The sequence below is a fragment of the Panthera onca genome, chromosome A1 (genome assembly GCF_046562875.1).
Source record: "Panthera onca isolate mPanOnc1 chromosome A1, mPanOnc1 haplotype 2, whole genome shotgun sequence".
Classification (NCBI taxonomy): domain Eukaryota; kingdom Metazoa; phylum Chordata; class Mammalia; order Carnivora; family Felidae; genus Panthera; species Panthera onca.
Window position 1 is genome coordinate 80,469,316 of NC_138339.1, and position 24,982 is coordinate 80,494,297.

Genomic DNA, 24,982 nt, shown 5'->3' on the forward strand with positions numbered 1-24,982 from the left:
GTTCTCACTCTAGCCACGCCTTCCTCTTTTCTCAGCAGGTCCTGTTAGGGGAGGTATGTCTGTATAATTACTATTGTTACTTTTAACCGCGCTTTGGTTCATTTTCCAACCACCCTTATTGGAACTCACTTTGCCTAAAGGAGGAATTGCTGTTTGTGGGTAAAATTTGCTCCTCCCGTTAAGTTGCCATTCTGTTCTTACAGATGGATGGCGTCTTTTAGGCAGCCAATCCTGACAGATATGAAAAATGAAAGGAAGTATTGTAGAGAATTTTTCAAGTCCGTTAGTTTACATTAAAAAGTCACTATACAAAAAATATTCTTCACTGACCCATACTATATGCATCATAAAACTCAGAAGGCATTTCATTTTCCCACGCCAGACTAGTTCTATTTATTAACAAGGACCTTCAGGAAGGATCGGCGCATGCGCGAACCATCCGGCGGCGGCGGCGGCGGTGGAGAGGCTTGAGAGAGGCTGGTGTATGGGCTTGCGTTGTGCTCCTCATCTGTTGTGAGGGGGACTTGTGGCTTGATCTTGGGCCGCCATGGGGAGAGTGAATGTGGCCAAGTTACGTTACATGAGCCGGGATGACTTCAGGGTTCTGACCGCGGTAAGAAGTTCGCCGTTTCTCCCTGTCCTTTCCCACCGCGGTTCTTCTCTGCTCCTCGAACTCGGCTCTCAGCCGAGCACGCTGTAGGCCCTCCAAGGAGACCCAGACTGGGCACGGGGAAAAGACCCGACAGTCGGGTTTTTCGGAAGCTTTTGGTCGGAAGCTTTCGTCTCCCCTAAAACAGAGCAGAGGCCCCTCTTCTAATCATTTCCTTCCTTTCTGCTCCCGTCTTGTACTCCAGAGCCACACTTGGATCGCTGTGGCCTGGAAAACCTCTGAACGCTCGGCTTCCCACCACCCGAGCAAGAGTTTAAGACTCTTCAGAATTGATAGCACTGAGTTCCTCACTCCCAGATTCACTTACGTAGCATTTATTCAGTTTCATTCACTCAACGCTTATTTACCTGGTTTTTAGTGACAATCTTAGGGAATTCACCGGGGTACGAGACAAGGGTGACAGATCATCGAGTAAACGAATAAATGAATAAATAAATAAGGAGGATAGTATCAGATATTAAGTGCTACGGAGATGATAACGAGAATAATAGAATAGAGACTTTGTGCACGTTTGGGATGGGGCGCATCGATGCCTTCGGTAAATGGCGTAGTCCACTGAATGTTTTAAACAGGGAAGTGATAAAAACTGATTTTACTGGTCATAGTCTTATGGCACAAATATCAGCAACACATAGATTAGGCATTCCCAGAATAAAACAATGACTTTTTTTTAGAAGATACTATCTTTTGCTTAAATAGGCAATACTTAAGGATTAAACTGTCAGATGCAAATTCATTATGAAGTTTGGAAGACACGTTTCTCTTCCCATAGATTATTTAATTCAGCTGTACTTTCTCTAAACATCTGTCACTTCTGGTAGATAACCTTCCTTTTTTGCTTCATCAGCATGTTCACTTAATCCTTAATGCCTCTGACAGAAATAGGGGAGTCAAGAGAAAGAATGTTAGAGACTAGGAGAGATGGAACAAAGCATGGAAAATGAGTTAAGGTACGAGGTTTTGATTGGGACATCAAAACAGTGCCAGATTTATCTTCCAAAACTTGACTTCTGTGATATTTTAAACTCTTTAAGGCTCACCAAGGAATGACCTTCTCATTAAATAGAATATTTCAGTCTCAGTTAAGTCTTACCATCCTTGCTATCAGTGGCCATCTTTCCTTGACTCTCTCTTCCTTTACTTCTCAGGCGCCTTCTACATCAATAACCCTACTTTGACTGGCTACCCTTACCTTTTAATGTGAACTTCCCCCCAAATTCTGTCTCTCAACCCTCCTTTGTCTTCCATTATCTCTTACTTGATGATCACATCCACTTGGCGGCTTTATCTGTTACCTCTATCAAATAATTGACAATTTTTTCCCTTTAATTGTGACTTCATTACTGAGTATAGATGTATGTTTCCACTTTACCTTAAACATCTTTGTTTGAAGGACCTCCCAGAACTTAGCATCGTGATTAGTGTCCTTAAAAAATCTCTGTTCATATATCACCCGTACCGAAACCCTTCAAGGGGGTCCATTGTTTCTCAAAAAGAAATCTGGAACTCTTTGGTCTGCATTTCAAGGCTTTTTATGTTTACTTAAAAGCATTTTACAGCCTTCCTTTCATGAACTCAATATCGCATCTGAGCTACCACTGTACTAGCTGTTGTGCTCTGTACTGCCTTACATATGTGCCATGTCCAAATCTTTTGTCTGTCTCTGATATTCCCTTGTGTACTTTTTCTGTTTTTCTGCATCTCACAGTCAGTCTCAAGAGCCACTTCTTCCTGAAACTGATCCCTCAGCTAGAATTATTTTTGTTCATCCCTGAGCCACTTCTTTTTTAGCACTTACTGTTTCTTGCCTTCTAATAAAATTAGATGTATCGGTTCTTATTTACACTATTAGATAATAAATTCTCCAAAGAGTTGAGAGTTATTTGTGTATATTTTTCTATCTTCCACTATTCCTGCATGGTACTTTCATGTTAAATACCTTTTTAATAAATATCTGGACTACCTATAGTTTTTACAGATAAACATTTAGATGTCAACAAATATCTCAATATTTGCCACCTGTCAGTAATTGTTAAGCATTCACAGTTTTTACCTGTATAGTTTAGTATAGAGGCAGAATATGAATATCAGTGATTATATATCAAATTATGATTTAATATATGTCCAGAGAAGGTATCACTTATGTCTCTAATTGGTTGGGGAACTGCATGATCAGAGAAATTTGAAGGAGAAGTTAACTTCTTAGTAAGGTTTTGATAGTAGCTCTGTGTTGATTATGATTGCATATAATTCCTTTAATTTCAGGTTGAAATGGGCATGAAGAACCATGAAATAGTTCCCTGCAGTTTGGTTGCTTCTATAGCCAGCCTTAAACATGGTGGCTGTAATAAAGTTTTAAGAGAATTAGTGAAACATAAACTCATAGCTTGGGAGCGTACCAAAAGTAAGTATTTATGGCACCATTTGTGATTTTTCATATAACTGGCTTTCCCCAGAGCAGTCATTTTATTTTATTTTATTTTATTTTATTTTATTTTATTTTATTTTATTTGCAGAGCAGGCATTTAAAAAGGTAGAAAATCAAAGTTGCAAGAACAGCAAAGCACTCTATCTAGACCCGAAAACCCACATACTTTTACCATGTTTTATTAGAGTAGTCACAGGGCCCACCCAGATAAACAGAGTAAAGAAATAGTCTCTATCTCCTCATAACAAATTCCAATTTCAGAAGAGCAAATAGGATAGAGATAATTGTTGCCACAATCTTTGGAAAATTTGCCACAGGACTCTAGAGCATTAACTCTCAAATTATCCATGGTGAGGAATGAGTTTGTTTCTTTCAACCTGCCATGGAGCCATACTTTATTATAAAATAACAGTTAAAAAGTAATTACTAGAAAAATGAAATTTAAAAACTGATAAAATACAGGCACAAATTCCTTATTGGAGCTAAAGACATAAAAAAAAAGCTTGGTGAAAGTGATTTACTGAACTTAATACTGAACTTAACCACTTCATTCAGTTTCTGTGTCTTATCACAAACTAGTAGTATATATAGACTGGTGTCAGTCTGTGAGTTATGCTTTGAGTAACACCTCTCTAGAGAGAAAATACAAATTATAGGAAGAAATGCCAAACTCCTAGGACTGGGTAAGCTAATCTTTTCAGCTAAGACTTCTTACTGTTTAAATTCTTCTCATGACTTGAATTAATGTGACTTGATTGTGCGATGTAACTAAAATACAGTCTTTCTCATTTTATTTTGTCTAGCTGTCCAGGGCTATCGGTTGACAAACGCAGGATATGATTACCTAGCTTTGAAAACACTTTCTTCTAGACAGGTAGTTGAATCTGTTGGAAACCAGATAGGTGTTGGCAAAGAATCTGGTAAGTGCTAACAGTACTACTGAACTCATTTTCTTTGCTTTAGTTTCTCTTTATATTTCTCTTTGAGAAAGCATTATCTTTTTTTTTTTTTTTTAATGTTTATTTATTTATTTTGAGAGAGTGCGCCTGCCAGCATGAGCAGGGGGAGGGCCAGAGAGAGAGTGAAAGAGAAAATCCCAAGCAGACTCTGCCACTGTTAGCACAGAGCCTGATGTGGTGTTGCATCCCATGAACCAAAGTTTGAGATCATGACCTGGGCCAAAACCAAGAGTCAGACACTTATCCAACTGAACCACCCAGGTGCCCTGAGAAAACATATCTTTTAAATTTTTCCATTTTTTTCAGCTAAGCAGTGAATTGAAAAGTTAGTTGGAAGCAGTAAAGTTGATGAAATTACTCTTAGTTTGGTAGGTTATTGTTTTTCATAAGTCTCTCATTGAAAATTCAGTTATACCAAGAATTCATTTTCCACTAATAACTGACATCTTTGGCAAATATATTATTTGTTCTTTTATGTTATAAATGGACATTTGTAACAGTTAAAATATGTAACACAAGGAATTATTAGAAGACAGTGACTAAAAGCTACATCACATTTTTCTACCGCAGAAATATGGCAAAATTAAGTATGTGTAGAACACAGAAAACATTCTAAAATAGCATTGAACAAATACATAATGCAAGATTGCTAAATACAGCAGTGTGTGTGTGTGTGTGTGTGAGAGAGAGAGAGAGAAATGTGTAAAATGAGGTAATTTAACACCTCTTTTTAGATAGGCTGCCTCTTATGTCCAATTTTTTCATTTAAAAAATAACATTTTTTTGTTTATAAGAACTTCACTGTATAGATCATAAATAGTACAAAAGAAAGTAAAATAAAAAGTAAAACTTTATCCTAACCAGGTTTCCATCTGTTGTCATACTTTTGAAAGCTGTTACTGTTGACTGCTATCTTATATATCCTTCTTGGAATAGTCTATGTAAATAATAGTATATAATGCACTGAAAATATGTATATATACACATATATATCTTTTTAATCACAGGTAAAAGCAAACATTACTTGATTTTTTTCCATTTGATTCATTTGATTTGGTTTTTTTTTTTTAAGATTTTATTTTTAAGTAATCTCTACACCCAATGTGGGACTCAAACTTACAACCCCGAGATCAAGAGTCCCATACCATACTGACTGAGCCAGCCAGGTGTCCCTGGATGCATTTCTGATATCATTTCATGTTAACAGATAGATCTTTCTCATAGTTATGTAGAATATTACATGGTATGAGTGCTCTGTAATTGAATTTACCAGTCCCAGCTGTTATGGACATTTATGTTACTTCACCTTTTCTTTTGTAGGTAATGATGTGGTAGACACCCTTGTACACATGCCTCTGTGCACATGTACAAATAAATTTGTAAATACAGTCTTAGAAATTGAATTATTAGCAAAAAAGTTAGGTACATTTAAATTTTTTATATTATCAGATTTCCCTTCAAAAGTTTACGCCAGTTTATAATCCTGCCAATGTGAGAGATAGTTTGTTGATGTGTAATAATTAAAATCCTTATGAATAATTAGGACATGTTTTAAATGTCAGTATTAACAAATATCGACTTTTATTGATAATTGGAATACTTAGGGGAATATCTCCATTCTGATTACTATAGGATTATATTCTAACAACTGAATATTATTTATTGAAGCAGTTAAAGAATTGAACTTTGTGTTGTTGAAAAAGAAGATATTAAATTGCTTCTTATACATGTAGGATGCTAAAAGACAATTACATTTTTCCCACTAAATTGAATTGAATATTGAGCACCTTTGGAAGTAATAACCTTTGACACACAACATCCCTCTTTTCTTTTGTAGTAGATATTAATACATGTCATTTTATTTTGGATTGCAGTTAAAATAATTTTGCTGAGTAGTAAGTATTCATGGTTATTAGGAAAGATATAATTGATGTAAATAAAATCAAAATTAGGAAATTACAAGTGAACTTTTTGGAATGAAAGTATAATAATGCTCTTTTTTACATCTTGGCTCTAGATATTTACGTTGTTGCAAATGAAGAAGGGCAGCAATTTGCATTAAAGCTTCATAGGCTGGGAAGAACCTCCTTTCGAAATCTGAAAAACAAGCGTGATTATCATAAACACAGGCATAACATGTCTTGGCTTTATTTATCTCGTCTCTCTGCCATGAAAGAATTTGCTTATATGAAGGTATTTTGTAAATAATTTTATGTCTCTTAACCAAATAATACATGTAACTGAAAGGACGTAGTGACATTTACCAGTCTATTTTCCCCACATCTCTCTACCCCCAGTCCCAGTCATTACACTTATTTTTAACTGTTAATTATTTTTGTTATTTGTTTTTCTGGTGATTTTTTTTTTTCTATGTGAAGGCATTTTTAATCATTATTAATGCATAAAGGCAACAAGTATTCTACAGTATTAATAAGGTATTACAATGCAAATTAACAAATAGCTTTAAGTAATTAGTGATGTAATTGCCTCACAAAAGTGTGTGTGTGAATATGTATCTATTTAGTATACATAAATATGCTTATGTTTGTCTTCAGTTGAAAACCCCAGGGAATTACCTCTAGTGATTATCTATAGAAACCTTAGTGTCTCAGCTAAGTTGACTAGTACCTTTCCTTCACTTAATGGAGAAGAAATGTTGATGTACAAATTTGCATGCATATTAGGAATGGTAAAAATCTTTAGGTTTTCATCTTTTAACTTCAAAATTAAGTTCAGAATATATTTGTTAAGTTTCTTTAATAATCAAAATATGTATCTTCGATAACATTTAAGTTAAACAGAAAATAATACTGTATTTTTATTATTCTCCAGTAGTATTTATTTGTTACTACTTAACTTCACTTTTTAATTAAAAGTCACCCTCGGGGCACTAGCTGGCTCAGTCAAAAGAGCATGCAACTCTTGATTTCCGGGTTATGAGTTTGAGCCCCACATTGGGTATGGAGTTTACTAAAAGTACATACATACATATGTACATAATTTACATACATAATGCTATAGTATGTGATTTGTAAATGAAAGTTTTGGAAGTTGCTTTTTTGGTGTTGAGTAGGTTAATTCATGTGCTTAAATTTTTAGTAGTTATGGGGGAAGAATTCTGAAGACAATGTAAATAACTGATACTGATACCATACATGTTATGTGTTTCTTGTCTTATATACTAATGGTTTGTATCTTATAATATTCAGTAAATAAGCAGTTTGGTAGAGATTATTACACATTTTCCTAAAACTGTATTAGGTGTTTTCTCAAATGTTTATATGAAGATACTAGAATAGAAGCAGACTGTGCATCAATAGCTCCTTAAATTTATTCTCTTTTTTCCTAGGAAGGAGTAAGATAAATTTAATTAGATAAAATAAGATTAGGGAGTAAACCATAGTGCAAGAGCTAGACCATTATGACAGTAGTTAAGGTTATATGCTGTTGAGCTGCCAAAGCATGTTCAGAACTACTTGTACTGAAAAAAATCTTCAAAGCCAAACAAACAAAAATCTTTGGGGAGTGGAGTTCAGTTCCTTAGCAAGGAAGATAGGAAATAAACGCTTTATGAAATTAACCCTATTCATAAATATGTACGGAGTATGAATTGTATGCCTACCACACTGTATTAAGTACCTGGCATAGGGTGGGCTGAAGGTGTGGCTACCAAAGGAATAAGTAATGAAGTCAAGCATCTGTAAGTTGGGAATATAACACAAATATACATAAAGAAACATTTAAAAATTAAATTATATGTTAAGCTTAGAGAAACTTCTGTAAAGTAGAATAGTTGATGAAAGAGGTTTCATCATATATATATGATGGATACATATATATATAAAATACATATTATATATATAATATGTATTATATATGTGTCTATATATTATAAATATAGACATGTATATATTATATGTAGTATATATTTACATTCTATATTATATATGTGTATATTATATATGTAATATATTATGTGTAATATAAATATTACATAGACTGTTATTATATATATTATGTTTATAATATAAATATAATATATACATATAATATATATATTTTTTAAAAAGAGTATTGGGAAAACTAGGACCTGATATGTGGATTAAAGAGAGTTCTGAAAACTAGGAAAAGTTGTTGAGACTGAAATCAATATTTATAAACATTGTAGATTTTTCTGAATGGAGCATTGACCTAAGTATTTTAGTTTGGTATTGGTACCCAAAATAAAGGTTAGTTATGGTGGCAAGAGCTAGAACCACTGTTAGAGCAATCAGGTATAAATAACAAAGGCCTACTTTCAAATGGTAACATTCCAAATTTCAGAGAGCATAAACCTAACATATTTTGCAGGAAGTAATAACAGGACTTTGTAAGCAAAAGGTAGAAGAAGTTAAGCATAAGAAGTTAAGAAAAGATGGATTTATGGATGATCTGAAGTAATATGACTCAGACTACTACTGTGTATATTTGTTACATAATTTACTTTGTATATTGTGGTCTGAAGAAAAAGGTCAATGCTCTGTAAGCTACAATACCTGATCTTTTGGGATATTTCATTTTCTAATCTGCCAGAAGACAAGAGTATTTCCTCACTCACAGTTTATTTCCATTTGAATTTTTAAGCACACTCCCAATTGATGGCAGAAATGTAAAAAAATAGGATATATCCTGGGGTGCCTGGCTGGCTCAGTTGGTAGAGAGTGTGACTGTTGATCATGAGTTCAAGCCCCACATTGGACATGGAGCCTAATTAAAATAAAGATTAAAAAATAATAAGTATAATAAAAAAATAAAATGAAGAGGGTATATCCTAGGAGATTATAGGCTTGGGGACAGGCTTTTTTACATTCATTTCTGTAACCCTAGCACCATGTATAATATTTAGTAAATGTTCAGTAAATTAGCGTTTGGTGAAAAAGTGAATTGTTAACTGGTTTAAAATTTTATTTTATGTGTAGCTCATTTTGTGCTGTGAATAAGCCATAAATAATCACGTGTAATTTTGTAAAATCTTGTATGTTTCTTCTAGTTGTGGGCAGGTATGTTTACTTTTATTTTACCCTAAATATTAATGACCTCTTCTTTAGTTTATACCTATTTTGCTGTATTTTAGGCATTGTATGAGAGGAAATTTCCAGTCCCAAAACCGATTGATTATAATCGCCATGCGGTAGTAATGGAACTCGTAAGTGGCTATCCTCTGTAAGTATTTATTATTCTTGAAACTATGGATTCTAATAAATAAATGTAAGGTTTAGTTTTCAAAAAATATTTTTAATTAAATGAAATATTGCTTCTGGAAGGTTAGAAATTAACACAAAGCAATAGTCTCACATGCAAATTAAAAATTCAATATTGTTCTGATAGTATGAATTTTGTAATCTCTGTAATTTATTCAGCATGTATTTATTAGCAATCTAGTATATATTAAGCACTGTTTTAGTAGGCCCACCAGTGAACAAAACAAAATCTCTGCCTTCATAGAGTTTATGTTCTGATAGAAAGAGACATGCAGTAAATAGCTAAACAAGGAAATACATGATTATCAGATGGTAGAAAATGTTATAGATAAAAATAAAGTAGGTAAGGGGACAGGGAGTACTGAGGTGAGTGGATGAAACTGCTATTTTACATGAAATGGTCAGGAAGAGTCTCATTGATAAAGTATTTTTGAGCATAATCCTAAAATAAGTGAGAGAGAAAACCATGCAGATATCTAAGAGATCCAGGCAGAGGCACCAGCAAAGTACATAAATCCTAGGATTGGAGCATGCCTGCATGTTCAGGAAGCAGTGAGGAGGCTAGTGTGGCTGGAGTTGAGTGGATGAGGGCAGAGATAAAAAGTGATGAGATCAGAGAGGCAACAGGGGACTAGATCATTTAAGGTTTGTAGGCAATTGCAAGGAACTTTTAGTTTCTTTTTTAGTACATTTGACATACAAATTTAAATTGTACAGCATGTTGATTTCATATGTTTATATATTGCAGTGTCGTTGTCATTATAGCAATAGCACAAGGCTTTTTTATTTTGTTTTGGATGGGAATCCATTGGAGGAATTTGAACTGAGAAGAGACATGATGTGACTAATGTTTTAATAGAATTGCTGTGGCTTTTGTTTTGAGAACAGATTGAAAGGTGACAAGGACAGAATTAGGAAGAAAAGCTAGGAATTTATTGCAATAATCCAGTCAAGAGATGATGGTTGTTTAGATCAGAGTTGTGGATGTGAAGGTGATAAAAAGTGGTTAGATTCTGAATATGTTTTGCAGGTAGAACCAACACGATTTGTTAGGGATTGGATATCAATATGAAGAAAGGGAAAGTCAAGGATAACACCAAGATTTTGGGTCTGAATAACAAATTAATTGGAGGTACAAAGTTGTCATTTACAGAAATGAGAAAGACTGCAGGAAGAGCAGCTTGGAGTTAGAGGATGGGATAGAATCAGAGGTTCAGTATGGGACATGCTAAAGTTTGAGATGCCTTGGAGTTCAGAGAAGTATAGATTGAGGTGTTTAAAGCCAACAGCCTAAATGAGATCACCAAGAATTATTCTAAATAAAGGCTCCTAGTATTAACCGTTGAGCTCCGAAGTTTAAACGTCTGGGGAAAGATGAAGAACTAGTGAAAAAGACTGAGAAGGAATGATAAACATGGAAAGAGGACAGCCTGAAGAGTTGGTGTACCAAGAGTCAAGTGAAGGAAGCATTTCAGCGGGGGTGGGGGGGGGGGGCGGGGAAGAGGTTAACTGAGAGACCTCATATGATGAAGTCTGAATTGACCACTGGATTTAGCAACATGGAAGTCATTGGTAGTTTTGACTCTACGTATTGCATTCAAACGAGGTAGATGAAAACCTATTTAAAATGAGTTCATTAGAATGGGAGGGAAAAAATGAAGTAAGTACAATGTAGAGGAGTTGGGCTGTAATTATCCATGAAAGTATGTTGTAGAAAGAGAATACAGAGTTGAGACAGGGTGTGGCTTTTTTTTTTTTTTTTTTTTTTTTTTTTTTAATATGTGGGAGCTGTTACATCTTGTCTGTGTGCTAATAGAAATGAAGAGAAAGCTGATAGGGAGTTAAGAAATGGAAAAAATAATACGCATGCCTGCTTTCATGAAAATCATAAATGAATATAAATAACCTGTTTTCATACTTTCAGATGTCAGATACACCATGTTGAAGACCCTGCATCCATATATGATGAAGCTATGGACCTGATTGTCAAACTTGCAAATCATGGACTGATTCATGGAGATTTCAATGAATTCAATCTCATTTTAGATAAAGATGACCACATCACCATGATTGATTTTCCACAGATGGTTTCAACTTCTCATCACAATGCTGAATGGTATATGCTAAAAGTGATTCTGGATATGGGTGTGTTTACGTGTGATGCAGTCATTTTTTTCTTAATTTTTTTTTTAACTTTGTAATACCGTGATTTGGGTCAATAACTGGTTTGAAGTGACTGATGTTGATGGTCTAAAAATTTGTTCTTTTATTAAAGGATACAAACTAGGATTTCCCCCCCTTAGAGAACCTGTCTTATTCCTTAGTATTTTAAAGGGGGGAAAATGCACTTTGATCCAGTTGTTAAAACCTAGTCATTAAGTTTTTGCTGTACATGGGAAATCTGAAGAAACTGCCTGCTTTATAAACCATCAAAAGAATTTGAATTACTTGTGTAATCGGACAGACTTCTGAAAGTCAAACTTTCTTAGGTGGAAAGTTCAGCAAACCTTTATTCAAACAGACTTTTACGTGGAAGCCCAATTTTTAAAACAAAGTCTGTCCAGAATTAGGGACATAGAGAAGGGAACCCTAGGACCCCATCCTCTCTCTGCTCCATAGTTGCCTCCAAGAGTGTTTCACCAAGCATAATTTTATAATCATGATGGCCTTAGTAAAAATTATGATCTTGAAGTGGACTCAGTTACCAGACCAAGAATATCTCTCCTATCATTTTTAGTTTTTATTTTATTATTAGAAAATAACTCATGTAGAACCTCATCCCTAACATAGGGCAGAATCACTTTATATACTGTGGTAATCTTACTCTTCACATTACTTAACCATGTAAGCCAGCCAAGTTATGAAGTATGACAATATTTTACTTTGGGAAAAGTTTTCAATTAGCAATAATCACGCCTCGGATAAACCTCATTGGCTACGATACTGCCACTGCACAAAGCTTGATAATATTTTACTTTGTATTTCGTGACGTAATTGATTGTAATCAAAGCTGAATATTTTTTACCTTCCTTTCCAAGTTATGAGAAACTTCTCCTTTCTCCTGAAGATAACAATCGCTATCATTTACGAATAAGAGTGTATGAATTCTTGGAAAGTTTGAACTCAAACCAGTTTGTGTTCAGTCAAACTTTTCTTCCTATGGATTTTCATAAGAAAATGTCTATACTTATTCCAGAAAAAGAAGATGTCATTTAAATATAAATTTAAAGAATATTTTTAACCAAAAAAATATTAATAGATTAACACCTGGTGTTTGAGTGTTTAACATATCTTTGGATGATGACTCATCACCATTTTTATTACTGTGGGGTAACAGTCACACAATGAAAGAATATTCAGGAACCACCAGTAGTAGAGAAGGAAACGATGACAAATTGTGATATTCAAAGTGTAGGCTGCATTATTCTGTAGGGAAACAGTATGATTTAACTTGCTATTTAATGGAGAAGTACTAGGATAAAGGAGTTGTACTATGTAGCAGAAATTAAGATGTAAATTAATTAATAAATAATTATAAATAAGACCTATGTCTGCTTTTGAAGATTTTGAGAGTTTGTCTAATTAGATGAAACATAGACATAAATAAAAAGATAATTTTTAATTTACTGAGGTTTTTCCCTGGGTGCCCTAAAATTAGGAAAGATTAGCACCATTATCTGTTTCCAGACTTTCTCTGAAATATTAATATTCAAGCAGATAGTGAATTCTGTGTGACCCTGTTTCTTAATTCTCCCTTATCTAGAAACCTAGAGAATTTAATCTGTTCCCACTGCTTTATGGTGGCCTAAAAAGCAACCTGATATAGGTCCTTCTACCATTGGTCCAGATTAGCGTGTCTTCAGATCATTGTTTATAAGCCACAGCATTATTTATCTCTTTTGGATGTTCTTGCAAATTAGCTAATGGATAATAAAGGTATATAAACATAATTTAATGGTCCCCAAACTTTTTCTTATGTGTCACTAATCTGTTTCGTCTTTAAGCTTTTGTAGATGGGGTTCTAGTGGGTATAGCTGATGAGAAGTATAACCAGACAGGCTGGAGACTAAAGAGGAAAAGTGGAAACCTGCCCCTAACTGCAGACCCAGTCTTTTTTTTTCTGAGATTCAGATGCATGTTATTTTCTCTTAGTATGTCTAGTACAGTATGGGAAGGCCTCTAGTTTTCTAACTATAGGGACCATATGCCTTTGAAAGCTTATATTTTCTATTAGTTCCTCTGTTTTTTTGTTTTGTTTTTGTTTTTCAAACACACTGGCATCTGATTTGTCTCTTTTCTTTCTTGTGAGTAACATCTTTTTTCATATAATGATTAGCAATATCATTAATAAGTATATTGTCATTGGCTAATGAGGAAAAACATGAGCAACAAAGGCTATATCAAAAATGATTCTTCCTTTTGCAGGTATTTTGACAGAGATGTTAAATGCATTAGAGATTTCTTCATGAAACGTTTCAGCTATGAAAGTGAGCTTTACCCAACTTTTAGTGATATCAGGTTTGTACTCTGCTTTGCTTAAAATAATAAAAACTGTTTAAATATATGATTTATTGGGGCACCTGGATGGCTCAGTCAGTTGAGCATCCAACTCGGTTTTGGTTCAGGTCATCATCCCAAGGTCGTAGGATAGACCTCAGCATGGAGCCTGCTTAGGATTCTCTCTCTTTCTGTCTCTGTCTCTGTCTCTGTCTCTGTCTCTCTTTCTCTCTCTGTCTCTCTCTCTCATCTCTCTCTGTCTCTCTCCTTCTACCTTTCCCCCTCCCTGTCTCCCTCCGCCCCTCCCTCCCTCTCCCTCTGCCTCTCTCTAAAATAAAAATAAATAAATAAATAATACTTGATTTACTTAGTTCTGAAAAGTTTAACAGTTTCATCTAAAAAATTTCCAAATAGTAACCATTGACACATAATCATTGTTGAGTATCATTGCTGTCTAGTGTATAAATGAAACTTAAAAACTAGAAAATCCTGCCTTTGTGCCTTTGGTCTATTAAGGCAATGTTTGTGAATTTTAGGGGAGTAACACATTTAGTTTCTTATAAATTCATGAACTTTTATTCATATTGGAATTTATGTTTTTCCTTTATACAGAACAGAAGATATATTTACTTGATTCATGGAACATAATTATATGTAAATTTTCAAAGCAGAACTTTTTCATTTATTTTATATCCTTAATTATGACACTTTTGTGCTTTGGGATGATAGAACTTCAAAGAAGAAATCTTTAGTGCCCATTAAAGTCAATTTATTAAATCATTATCAACTGAAGTTTCTGTAACCTTTCTGCTAATATTTGTTGCTTTTAATAGTCTTTGCATGTGCGCACACACATGCGAACTAAGGAGGAGCAGAGAGAGAAGGAGAGAGAATCCCAATCAGGCTCTGTACTGTAAGCACAGCCCAATCCAGGGCTCGATCTCATAAACCTTGAGATTGTGACCTGAGCCAAAACCAAAATTCGGACTCTTAACCAAATGAGCCAGGCAGTCATCCCCATAGTCATTTTGTTCTTTTTTTTTCTTTTTTTTTTTTCTTTTTTTTTAAATTTTTTTTTTTTCAACGTTTTTTATTTATTTTTGGGACAGAGAGAGACAGAGCATGAACGGGGGAGGGGCAGAGAGAGAGGGAGACACAGAATCGGAAACAGGCTCCAGGCTCCGAGCCATCAGCCCAGAGCCTGACGCGGGGCTCGAACTCACAGACCGCGAGATCGTGACCTGGCTGAAGTCGGACGCTTAACCGACTGCGCCACCCAGGCGCCCCGTCATTTTGTTCTTAAGTGACAACAAAAATGTATCTTTTACATTTGTATATTTAAGTATTACATTTTAGGCAAAGAAAAATCTTTAAAATACATAAACTATTAAACTCATTTCAGAATTATAATTTATCAGAATAATAAATACTTACCCATGTCAGGTGGATTTTTTCCTAATGTTTGTCATTCTTTTTTCTAGGAGGGAGGACTCTCTTGATGTAGAGGTTTCTGCCAGCGGCTACACAAAGGAAATGCAGACAGATGATGAATTGCTTCATCCATTAGGTCCAGATGATGAAAATACTGAAACAGAAGACGGATCTGAATTCTCACCTTCTGATGAAGAGTTGTCAGAAAAAGCAAAGTTTCATAAATCAAAAAATCAAAGTGATCAGAAGTCTGCAGATGAATCCGCTGACTACTGTTGCATATCATCTGGACACCTTGAACAAATAAAGGGAGAGGATTCGTCAGAGGAGAGTGCTGATGCACAAAATTTTGAATTACCTGAATTCAGTCAAGCTTTAGAAGAAATAAAAGGTCAAGTTATTGACAACAATTCTGTAACTGAATGTTCTGAGGAGACAGACAAAATTGAAAATGACACTAGGCAAAATGGTAAAACAGGTCAAGGAGGAATCCCCATGAGCTCTGAAGACTATGAAGATGCATGCCCTCATCTGATTGCCTTGTCGTCAGTAAACAAAGAATTCAGGTCTTTCAGGTATAGATTTCTGTTGATTGATTTTTTTTTTTACTTTAATGTGGAGACCTATACTTTCTTCAATTCTGATAAATGAGTGGCGTTTTGTTCTTGTTTTTCAAATGATATAACAGAGCTGTATTCTGTCCCATTATGTTTAAAAAATGAGAAAGCAAATAACCCTTTTATTGTTAAAATTTAGATTACCTTCTACAATGGACCTAATCCTCGGCAATTTATTGATTCGTTTTTAAACAGTTCTGCCTTAAAAATGCAAACTGATTACTTTAAAAGAATTATTTACAATAATTGGTAAATTGGTCAAGTTCTGGATGTACGAATGTTCATATATTTTTGTAGTTGTATATGTGTTTGGTTTATATGTAGTCCAGTAAACATGTAGTAAATGTGCTCTCTTAAGATATCTACTTACAGTGAATTTTCTCTGGTACTTTGAACCTTCTATCAATATTTGTTCATGTATAGTTAAAATTATTTAACATTATATGTTTTTTTTTCTAAGAGTTTTTTTTTTTTCTTGCAAGTATTAATGAATTGGCAGCCTGAACTTAGCAAAAGATAAAAAATTTAATTTTTATATTTGGAATAGTTTATCCTGAATCATGAAAGGAGTTTTAATTATTTCAAAATAGTAATAAGACAAAACTATATCAGTAGTACATTTATTAGGCATTTCTCAGTACATCCTAAGGCTGTCTTTAGAGTTTTATCGTGAAACAAAACATGAAAATTTTGTGCCTTTTCTGTAAAACTGTATCTGGAGTCTCGGGGCAATTACAACTCAAATAATAAATTTGTAAAATTAAAATTATAAGTTAAAATCAAGAGTGGCAGGGACTGAGGATTTTAAGTAATTGAAGAAAATCTACAGAGGTTAAAGAGTCTTACCACAGAATAACTTGTTCTCTTTAAACACATGTTGGGCAAAATTTTTATTATTCAGAGTAGAAACATAAGATAAGAGATGTTGCTGAAAAATATTGACTGTTCGGTGTTAATATGGTCTGAGTGTCTTAAACTTTGTATATATTAAAACTTTGAGCAATGTGTAAAACAAGTTTGTTTCCATCATTGCAGTTTTTCTCCCTTAGCAGGGCAGATGATACAGATTAAGAATACTGCCTCTGGTCCCATTACATCTTTTGTTGTTTAGGAGATGGCAGGGAAGTGTTCTAAGAATTTAAATGTAAGAGGCAGATATGTGTAAAGTTCAATGAAAGAACAAGAGATTAGCGGAAAAGAGATATAAATTCTGGGGAAGTGGTAACAAATTTTGATGGCTGAAACATTCAGTTTTGCAGTTTTGATGGTGACTATTAGAATGCTGAAAAATGGAAATTATTAATATATTGGGCTGAATTGTGAAATGTGTGAAGTTTTACCTTCACAGAAATTTTAAATATAACGATATTTTATTATGTAAGGATAAGTATAAATGACACATAATTAACTATAAAAAAATTAGGTAATTTGTGACTTTGTTTTAATTTTAGAGATGAAGAAAGTATGGAAGATACTAAACAGTACAGAACAAGAACTCTGAGTGTTACTTCTGTGGGCAGTGTTTTAAGCTGTTCAACAATTCCTCCGGTAACTATTCATTCAACATTTTCCAAATGTTGATTAGGTCACTACCCTGGTTGGATTGTAGATACTCAGATATGGTCTAGTCCTTGCATTTTAACAATGAGGAAATTGAGGCCCAGATAGGTTACATGACTTTGCTCAAGATTACCTAGCTAGTGACAGCAATGCAGCTACAGTGTGAAGATGTGCCAGCTTCACTAAATTTTGAAGGAGAAAAATAGGTAATTTAAAAATTTTTGACCTAAAGGTTTTGTTAGACATTTAGCAGCAATGTTCAAAAGAATTTCTTAAGGGACATTTTCTGTGCAGGATAGTGAACACAAATAGTCCAGCTCCTGGATTTTACTGCCTGCCATACTCTCCAGGCTGCCCAAGAGGAAGAATCAGTTTATTTCCTTTGTAGATTTTAAGGAAAGAGATAAAATTACATACTTGGTGTATTGGGGACTTCCCTTGTACTTAAAGCCATTAAGCTGCATACCCTTAAAACCAGTTTTTAGTGATAACTTCATTTAATATAAACAAAAGAAGAAAATCAATTTAGAAGTTAGAAAGGAGGCAATAGGGGCACCTGGATGGCTCAGTTGGCTGAGCATCCTACTTCAGCTGAAGTCATGATATCACAGTTCATGTGTTCAAGCCCCACATCAGGCTTTGCGCTGATAGCTCAGAGGCTGCTTTGGATTCTCTCTCTCCCTCTCTCTGTGCCCCTCTCCCATTAGTGCTCTCCTATGTCTCTCTCTCTTTGTCAAAAATAAACATTAAAAGGGGCACCTGGGTGGCTCAGGAGGTTAAGCATCTGACTCTTGGTTTCGGCTCAGGTCATGATCTCATGGTTTTTGAGTTCGAGCTCTGCATCAGACTCTGCTGACAGCATGGTGCCTGCTTGACATTGTTTCTCCCTCTTTCTCTCCCTCTCTCTCTGCCCCTCCCCTGCTCACTCTCTCTCACACTCACTCTCAAAAATAAATGGAGTTAAAATTTAAAAAATAAAAGGGAACATTAAAAAATTTAGAAAAAAAAACAGGAAGAAATAAAATTATGTGGAATATGAATTCAAAATAAAAGAATTTTGTTTTTACTGAACTTATGATTTCCAAATTCATATATATTGTCCAATAAGTTAAAATGTGTGTCCTATGGATATAACATGGGATATTTACAAAATTAAATCAGAATTATAAAAGATAGGCTAAAAAGAACATACTGTATTCTATAACATAACACATTTTTAATGTTCTAGGAACTTTCTTGATAATATGAACATTCAGAGTTGTGAGACCAAAATAAAAGTGAAATTCTATAAATGTATTGATTTTTTATATACTCTTTTCTGCTGAGCTTATAATTTACTTGATATTCTAGATGAAAACTATAAATGTTTGGAATTTTTGAAACATCTATTAATTATATTAAAAGATAAACATTTCCCTTTAAGTATTATCAACCTGTCTTTATTAAGAATTTCTCACACTTTATGATTGTCTGTCCACCCTTGGCTTTGATATTTTCTATACTTGAGTTTTATTTACACTCTTTTCTTTGATTTCTCAGATTCCAAACATAAGTGCTTTTATACAATTAGTGGCATAAAATTGGCAACCGCATATAAAGAAAAATTTAGATTACTAACTCATGCTAAGTTATGCTGTCTTTTGTATATAAAAGATGACACTGACATTGTCTGTAAGGCTTGACTTTACCTCATTTCCTTTATAGCTAATAGGAGCTTAAAGTTTAAAATGGGGTCAAACCTATAATGAATTGCATTATAAAATACAAATTTGCCTTCTAAGAGGAAAAAGATCTCTTCAGCCAGCTTGATCAAAAAGATTTCCCTCTAATCATTGGAAACAAATTGATGATCTTAACTCTACATTCTTTTGAAAATTTGGTCACCCTTTTTTCCTTGAGGTCACATTTCATTTTGTTAAAAAGTCATAAGAAAAGAAACTTTATTTTTTTACCTCTGTTAATTTGATGATTATTTTCCTATATGGTAAAAGATTTTCTCTGTTCTTTGAAACTGTAATTGTAAGATCTGTTTTCTCCATATAAATACTTCTGTCGTTCTCTATTTATTGGCGAAGTTGTCACCTGTGAACCCTGTTCTTTCTAATATGTAACAAATTCTTATTAAACATTTAGGTATATTGCTTTTTAATAAACATATGGCCCACAACAACCAAACAACAGAATCAACAAAATGCATGATTTTTGTTTAATTTTTTATGTACTCCCTGAAATAATACACAGGTATTTTTTAAAAAATAAATACTAAATGAGATTTTTCTCCTGCCTTTTTTTTTTTTTTTTTTTTTGAGAGAGAGAATGAGAGAGAGAGAGAGGGAGAGAGAGAATCATAAGCAGGCTCTACACTGTTGCATGGAGCCAGATGCAGGGCTCAAACTCCTGAACCATGATCATGACCTGAGCTGAAATCAACAGTTGGATACTTAACCTGCTGAGCCACCCAGGCACCCCTTCCACTTTTTTTTAACATGAAAAAAATTAACCTTGTAGGATTCATAAATTGTCCTGGATTAGAAGGAAGAGCATGCATAATAATCCATTATTTCCTTATTTTCTTGAGCTTCTTGATATGATTATCCTGTGGTCTCATCAAAGTGAAGAACCAAGGGGAAATTCACACACAATATTTAGAAAAGAAATTGATTTTTTTTTTCTTGAAAATATTCTGGAGGCCTCTGAATTCCTCTGGTTTTAAGTGTGGTACATGCTCTACTGTTGTCTTCCTGGGATGATCTCTCCTTTCCTATTTGTTTGGTTGCCTCTTTTCTAGTTCCATCTCTTTATTTGGCAGTATAGATTCCAGTAATTATTTGAGTGAATGGTAGAAGCAGTACTTTTTATTACTAAAAATGTCTTTTTATCCTGTTCTCACACTGGATTGGGAGTTTTAAGTGTTCGAGTTGTAGTTTGGAAATGATTTTCCTTCAGAATTTTGAAAGTATTGCTCTCTTATCTTTGTTGTAGTTAAGATGTTTTTCTCATTCAGGGTTCTGGTCTCTTGCTGGGGTGAGTAGGCTATGATAATTGCCTGTCTTCTTCCTAGGATAGGGAGGGGTGCTAGAGCCCAGTCATACTTGTTCTAAACTTTTTAGCCAGTCCTACAGCTTTCAGTTCTGAAACTTCTGAGGTACCAGTTCCTTCTAAGTCTCCTGCCTTACTGGGTTTGGGGAACTACATCTCATGGGATATCAGCCTCTGCAGGGAATTGAAAACTGAATGTTCCATCTGTTTATTTTCTTAACCTTTTTTCCCATTGGGAATCAGTAGACTAAAATCAAGAGGGATGACTTGTTAAAGCCTGTTAATTGAATGTAGTCTGCTTAACTATGTAAAAATGCAAAGTCTGCTTTTAACTCATCTGGTCCAAGTTTTATAATACACATGTGCAATTCAAGAAACATAAGCCAACTAGTTCTTATAGGCCATTTTTACCTCAGATTGATTATTCTTTAATTTTTTTAACTTGACAGGTTTTAATAAATGTTTCTTTGTGCCTAGCAGAGTGTAGGGCATATTAACAAGAGACCCTTCCTTCAATGCTTGCAGTGTTTATTTCTTTTTTAGGAAATAAGTAGGGTGGTACAAGGGTATATACAATTAAATAACAGGCTGTAGTGCTTCAGAGGAAGACAAGATTATTGGGAGCAGAATATTCAAACTTATTCATCTTGTAAGTGACATTGGCAGCCTGGGTCTTAATAAGAAATAATTTGAAGTTATGATTATTCACTGAGAAAACATTCTACATCTCCCAGAAACTGTGTGAAGACTTTACCATGTAACTGCTGCCATCAGGTCGTCTCTACACCTGAAGTTATGAAGGCACTCTTGGATAAATTTTGGCCAGTAGTGAATGCTTTCAAACATAATTTTCTACTACAAAGCCATGTCTACTTTTACCTCAAAAGCAGAGGAACAAGCAGTTTTCTATCTTGTTGGGTAAATTTTTTTTTTGTTTTCAGTTTTCCTCATGGACACTAGGTGGCACTGTTGTGGTTTGTTATTCAAAGAATTGTGACTACTACTTTTTGCTATAATCTGTATTTCTATTAGGAATTTAATTTCTTCTATTTTATAACCATTAATTTGTGGTTTATTTTGTTGCTGGTTCATATGGTACTGTCAGTGTTTGGAATTTAAGAAATTCATGCTTGTTAACAAATATGAAAAATATTAACAATGTAAATCTTTGTTTTATTGAATATTGTCTCCTTATTAAAATGTTCAGTAATCAGTAATACTAATTCATGAACTCTTTCCAGGAATTGGTGAAACAGAAGGTGAAACGTCAGTTGACAAAACAGCAAAAATCAGCTGCCAGACGTCGATTACAGAAAGGAGAAGCAAATATATTTACAAAACAACGGAGAGAAAACATGCAAAATATTAAGTCAAGCTTGGAAGCAGCTAACTTTTGGGGAGAGTAATATATTTAAGATTTTGAATGTTTTCCAAAACATTAGTATGATCCCCTTTTAAGCCATCTTTAGTCTTTTCTAGACCAAGGCAGATACATAAATAGATAAATAAACTCTCTTTCATATATTAATTTGACTCCTTTGGTATGTGTCTTCTAAAGAATAATTTTAGTAATTCTGCTAAACCAATTTAATTCTTCCAAATATTTTAGATGATTAGTCAATCTGCTAAAATCTGTTTTTTAAAATAATCTTTATTAGGAATATTTGGGTATTTAAAAAAAAACTAAATTTCACTATTTGTGTTGCTTTTTGTTCTCTACCAAAAACAAGTAGATTCCATGGTATCAAATCCCAGTTTTTCCACTTGCTAATGAAAAGAACTTTAAGCAAGTCGTATATGTGTCTCTCTCCTTTTCCACCTCAATTTTCTTACTATTACAGTTGGATTTGTAACTATTTAATAGGGTTGTTTTTAGGACTAGGTGAGATAATACACAGAAGCACTAAGAACAATGCCCAGCACTTTGTAAACATTCATTAAAGTATAGCTTTTAGAATGATACAATGATTGTAATCATGTTTAGCTTTCTGATACTCTGCTAACAATTTGTTTTTATTTTATTTAACCACTGGGAGAATTTACTGCCACCTGTTTTTCTTAGACTCCAGTATTTTTTTTTTTTTTTTAGCATTTATTTGAGAGAGAATATGGGCGCGATCTGGAGAGGGTCAGAGAGAGAGGGAAAGAGAGAATTCCAAGCAGGTTCCATGCTGTCAGCACAGAGTCCAATGCAAGGCTCAATCTCACTAATAACTATGAGATCATGACCTGAACCGGTATCAAGAGTTGGACACTTAACTGACTGAGCCACCCAGGTGCCCCAAGGCTCCAGTATTAAGGATCAGCCGGTGATGCATAATTTTGTTTTCCACTATTTAAATTGGTAATGTTGTCATGGGAACAGAAAGTTGCCGTAGTCTCACCAGTTTCCATACTTGTTCGTTTTTATGCAGGCCTGAACAGAAGTAGAAGAGTTAGGAGTATAAGGAGGTAGAAGGGATAAGGAATGAAAACCTCTTTCTAATATTCTTGGGTGGGTCCAAAACATGTTTTCACTTAACAAGTAAATAGTGCAGGGGAAAGAAAATACATAAGGCATTGTAATACAAAGACTTTGTAATCCAGTGAGATTGGAAGATGGGTGCTTAAGTACATCTACCTGATGATATTCAAGTCTCAGCATCACCCAGTAGGCCAGAAGAGGGGCATCACCTATGGGAAAAAAAAAATGACCACTAGATGGCAATGTCACTCCACAGTCACCAGCCAGAATGTCCTAAAATTACTTGCATCAGTGGTAATGATCTACTAGAGGAAATAACAGCAGATTTATTTCCAAGAATGATAAAAACAGCAGATTCCCTTTCACCTTTGTAAAATTCATTCTTCTATTTGCAAGACCTATCATTAATAAATACCTTTAATTATATAGACACAAGAAAATGTCCCAATTCCCTTGAAAATTAACTTATGCTAATTTGGAAAGTGTTTACCTAGCTTCGAATTTTAGGTGTGTCTTCACAGCATTTACTAAATCTACTTTAAAGCATTTCAGTAAAATAATGTTGAAGACATCTTAATAGAACCATAGAATATTTATCTTGCAATACATATTAGAGTATCAAAGGTAAACTGGGAATGAAACTATATGACATCTTCCTACTCAATTTTTATTCAGTTGATGCAGTCCACTTTTGGGTACCTACTACATAAACACTATTACTCTAGGAACTTTGAAATCTAAGTAAGCAGTTCTTATCCTGAATAGCCTCAGGTTTCTTGTGGTTGGCAGAACAGATACATCAAATGCATAAGTCTAAGCAAATTATTCAGTGTCTAATCAGTGTCTAATATTTTTTTAATATTTATTTTTGAGAGAGAGCGTGAGCCAGGGAGGGGCAGAGAGAGAGACAGAGATCTGAAGTGGACTCTGCTGACAGCAGAGAGCCCCCCCATATGGGGCTCAAACTCCCGAACCATGAGATCATGACCTAAGCTGAAGTCAGATGATTAACTGACTGAGCCACCCAGGTACCCCTACTCACAATTTTTAAAAGATGTTTTTGAGTAGTCCTCAATTAGAAATTAGAATTTGGTCTATCAAACAAGATGTAACCCTCACATTTAAAACGTCCATAGTGAACAATGAGCAAAAACAATTTAAGTGTACTACTAATGTAGTCAAGGCATGTACTGTGGTTAATAAAACATTTTGAGTCTGCGAGTTCCAAATTTAGATCCTGGTTCAACCACTTCCCAGACCTCAAGTGCCTTCTGTAACCTCTCTAACCTCACTTTTTTGATTTGTGAGATGAGGACATTTAATAGTGCCTGTCTTAGAATTATTATAAAAATTAAATAACACCTGTAAGGAGCTTAGCACAGTACGTGAGACATGTTATATATTAGGAAGTATTTCCCAAATGATTTCAGATTACCAAAAGGAAGATTCGGGAGGAATCTTTTCTATTTCCAAGGTCACTGATATTTCACCTGTGATCTTTTTGGTGCTGTTTTCATCTCAACGTACAAATGCTTTGCTTGTAACCTTGCATCCTCTACTTGTTGCTCCCACTAAATAAGTTTTTCCTACAAGATAATGCAGTTTATACTTGTGCTAAATAACTTTGTGATATTGGTAGCCATGGGTCTGTTCTTTGGTGCCTAGCTGGCTGTCTTTGAGCTTTCTCCAGAACCTTAAAGATCTTTTAAGGCTACTAACTAGAAGATAATCATTTTTTTAGTCAAGTACTCAGTAAATGTTATGACAAAACATAGTTGTCTAGTTAAAGAACTTAACAGGTAAACCTGCAGCCCAGAGGTTTATCAGCCACTTCCACAAGGTGGAGGTATGAGTTCATTAGGTTCTCAGTGAGAACACTTCCCTGAGGTGTAAGTTTATTTCAAGTCGCATTCAATATTCTGGGTGGCTAAGGCTCACCATCTCCATTATTCTTCATCTCTCTTCAGAACATCTCCCTAGAGAGCATCAGGCCATATCTTAGTTTGACCTTGATTTGCTATATGAAGGTCTGGAACCATCTTATGCAACTGTAGAAGGCTGGGAATGAGGTAAAGTT

At 34.4% G+C, this 24,982-nt stretch overlaps 2 protein-coding genes and 1 pseudogene across 3 annotated transcripts in view; 2 read left to right on the top strand and 1 right to left on the bottom strand.

The window, feature by feature from the left end:
• The first annotated feature begins 423 nt into the window (after nucleotides 1-423).
• RIOK2 (RIO kinase 2) lies at nucleotides 424-21,969 on the top strand. Of its 2 annotated transcripts, none has more exons than XM_060635307.2 (10): nucleotides 424-613; nucleotides 2,936-3,074; nucleotides 3,878-4,018; nucleotides 6,075-6,250; nucleotides 9,171-9,259; nucleotides 11,222-11,413; nucleotides 13,723-13,815; nucleotides 15,276-15,800; nucleotides 17,294-17,390; nucleotides 21,683-21,969. In XM_060635307.2, the coding sequence occupies exons 1-10, from the start codon at nucleotides 548-550 to the stop codon at nucleotides 21,845-21,847; spliced, it is 1,683 nt and encodes a 560-aa protein (XP_060491290.1). In that variant the 5' UTR covers nucleotides 424-547; the 3' UTR covers nucleotides 21,848-21,969. The 2 variants fall into 2 exon arrangements, with proteins under 2 accessions (XP_060491290.1, XP_060491291.1); XM_060635308.2 differs by having other exon boundaries at nucleotides 425-613; nucleotides 3,902-4,018.
• Nucleotides 12,132-12,258, bottom strand: LOC132682478 (U4 spliceosomal RNA; annotated as a pseudogene).
• A 100-nt stretch (nucleotides 21,970-22,069) lies between the features above and the next one.
• LIX1 (limb and CNS expressed 1) overlaps nucleotides 22,070-24,982 on the top strand; it is a 62,699-nt gene continuing 59,786 nt past the window's right edge. Inside the window, exon 1 of the mRNA XM_078447743.2 lies at nucleotides 22,070-24,974. The gene's annotated coding sequence lies outside the window, so the exon portion shown is untranslated. The remainder of the gene's footprint in view (nucleotides 24,975-24,982) is intronic.